The sequence below is a fragment of the Stomoxys calcitrans genome, chromosome 2 (assembly GCF_963082655.1).
Source record: "Stomoxys calcitrans chromosome 2, idStoCalc2.1, whole genome shotgun sequence".
NCBI classification, from domain to species: Eukaryota; Metazoa; Arthropoda; class Insecta; order Diptera; family Muscidae; genus Stomoxys; species Stomoxys calcitrans.
In genome coordinates this window covers 237,444,632-237,447,247 of record NC_081553.1, presented here as the reverse complement: position 1 = coordinate 237,447,247, position 2,616 = coordinate 237,444,632, and the positions used below count along the sequence as shown (strand labels likewise).

The 2,616-nt window shown below is 36.5% G+C and overlaps 1 protein-coding gene across 1 annotated transcript; it reads left to right on the top strand.

Annotated features, from left to right (window-relative positions):
* The first annotated feature begins 1,308 nt into the window (after window positions 1–1,308).
* Window positions 1,309–2,322, top strand: LOC106087779 (uncharacterized). The gene is made up of 3 exons (XM_013252952.2): window positions 1,309–1,519; window positions 1,576–2,015; window positions 2,078–2,322. Exons 1-3 carry the CDS (start codon window positions 1,385–1,387, stop codon window positions 2,175–2,177), a joined length of 675 nt encoding a protein of 224 aa, XP_013108406.2. The 5' UTR covers window positions 1,309–1,384; the 3' UTR covers window positions 2,178–2,322.
* Window positions 2,323–2,616: the final 294 nt, after the last annotated feature.

Here is a 2,616-nt window from a genome sequence, read left to right as displayed (position 1 = left end):
TAAAGATTTGACTCACTTGTCTGAATTTTATGTGTTTTTTTAACTTTCCTCTCAATAAGCTCTTAAAAAATCACCCTATATTTAGAAAAAATTTTAATGAAATTTTGTCTTTAAAACAAAAACTTCGAAGAGAATCCGGCCCGGGTTAGAGAATGTTACACTGAAATTTCTTCTATAGATAATCTCATTAAAATGTTGTCGTTAGAAAATTTCATTAAAATTTTGAAAAAAAAATTCACAAAAATGTTTCTTTTTAAATAAGAATTTAATTACAATTTTGTTTTGAAATTTACTATGCCATGTAAAAACTTCTCCCCAAAGTGGTGACGTACTGCAGCATGCGGTCCGAACTCGGCTATAAAAAGGAGGTGACTTTTCATTGAGCATAAAACTTGAATCGGACATTGATATGTGAGAAGTTTGCCCTGTTCCCTAATGGAATGTTCCTGGACAAATTCACATTTGCCAAGTACAACTATGCTCTTCTGCCAAGATAATTTTGTGTACATTTTTAGCAGATTTCATGGTGGTGGGTTGCCAAGATTTGGCCTGGCCGAACATAGCACGCTTTTAGTTGTTATTTATTAACTTTTATGTATCGAAATTTTGACCTCTATGTGTACCTGTATGAGTAGTGAGGTGCATCATTGATAGTTTTTTTTTATGGATTAGCACGAATTTTTGAATGAGTCATGAAGTCAATATGCTTAACTTAAACGGCAATTTATATGGTGTGGAAGATAACCATAAATTATGTAACCTTTGCAATATGCGGGCTATCGAAAATATCCAACATTTCGTAGGTGTATGCCCAGTGCTAAAAGAATTTCGAATTTTGTACTTTGGCAAAATAATACTAGCTGATCATGAAATGATCAATATATTGAATGGACAACGACAGGATGATTGGAGCAATTTGATTAAATACATAAAATGTGCAATGAATTATAGGCACTATTTGATACAAGAATTAAACTAAACACAAATGTGACAGACGTTTAATGCAAAAAAAACATTGTCTAAGTTTAACTATCTTTATTAAAGTTAATCAAAAAAAAAAAAATACAAGCAATGAATATTATACTTATATAGTTGAATTTTGTTTAATAAAGATCTAATCTAATCTAATCTAAAAAAAAAAGTCAATATTTCCAAATGTCTCATAGACGAGGTTTACAACTTCTCAACTGTCAAATGCAGACTAGCAACCTCTATCGATCGATATCTTTATTGATAGCAAACAACTGTCTCCTGATAACATAATCGATTCAGTGTTTGCGAGAAAAGGCACCACACGACCAAGCGACTAGTCACTTCATCATTAGCTGTTGTGGGATTCGCCTCGAGAGTGTGTGGCATTGCTTTAGCTTGCGAATTTGCGAAAATGGCCAGCAAGTCAATGGAGTGCCTATATTTGTTCGCTATTGTTATTTTGCTCACCCTATTGGGCTCAGGACAAGCACAAGGACGATGGAGTTGCGTTGGAAATGCGACCGCTCAAAAAGTCAATCTTGATGAGGTAAATTTTAAAATCTCATAGCAGAAAGCACAAATGATGTCTATTTAAAATTCTAGACGTCCGGTGTTTGGTATGAAGTAGCAAGAGCTCCTCAAAGTGAAGTTCCAGCTTGCCTAAAGGTGACGGCGCCCTCTGCAATTCAAAACGATGAGTACACCCTGCAGTTGGATTACATGAACAACCTGGAAAATAAATGGAAAAGGGTCGAGGAGAACATTACATTTCCCTGGAACAATTACACCCAAGGAGGAGAATTCAATTTGACCTTCTATGGAGATAGTCCGGACACCAATGTAACAGTCACATTCATTTATATGGGGACTTTAGATAAGTTTGCCTTTGTGTGTGGCTATTCAGGTATTGCCCAATCGGTTAGTTTGCTTCGAGTCCTGAGCAGAAACACCACGGATCCGGATATGATCAATGATATCAACAAGCTGTTGGACTCTCAAGGCATTAGTTCGTCGCTATTGACTTGGGTGGAGCAAGGAGAGAAGTAAGCAACAAATGATACCCCACTATTGGCAATTGTTTGCTGAATGCCACTTTTTCTTGCAGGTGCAATAGTGCAGCCTTCCTATCAACACCCACATTTGCAATTCTCTTTGCCTGGCTAATGGTCGCCGTGACAAGGTCTGGCGGCCACACCGCCCTATAAAAGTACAAGCCAATGTAGCGGTAAGCGCATCTAAGGCGTTATTTGTGATAATTGTCCCCTTTCGATAAGAATACCTACATACCCATTATAATTTATATTTTAGTTGTAAATGCCAATAAAGTGTCAATAAACCATCGAACCATTATTAGGAGGGTTTATTGATTGAGCACCTTCTGGAAAATGAAGCACATGTCTGAATGAAGAAAAAGCACACACACACACACACACACACACAAATAAGTCACTCAGGTGACAATTTAAAAAATTGCAGCCAAGCTTTCTTTGCGAACTCAAGCGAAATATTAAAATTATTTCGTTTTCTTTTTGCAATTTGAACTCTAGACATTCATTGACATCCATTTTTAGTCATCTCAGCTCCATTGCCTTCTGTTTGACCATGTCGCTCACGTATTCGAAATATTTGCCTACCAAGTGTTCA

Bases quoted from the DNA above. Each gene is read 5' to 3' on its own strand.
- LOC106087779 (XM_013252952.2), top strand. From the start codon at position 1,385: ATGGCCAGCAAGTCAATGGAGTGCCTATATTTGTTCGCTATTGTTATT. The intron at 1,520-1,575 runs GTAAATTTTAAA...TTAAAATTCTAG, and splicing joins AAAAAGTCAATCTTGATGAG to ACGTCCGGTGTTTGGTATGA. The intron at 2,016-2,077 runs GTAAGCAACAAA...TTTTTCTTGCAG, and splicing joins TGGGTGGAGCAAGGAGAGAA to GTGCAATAGTGCAGCCTTCC.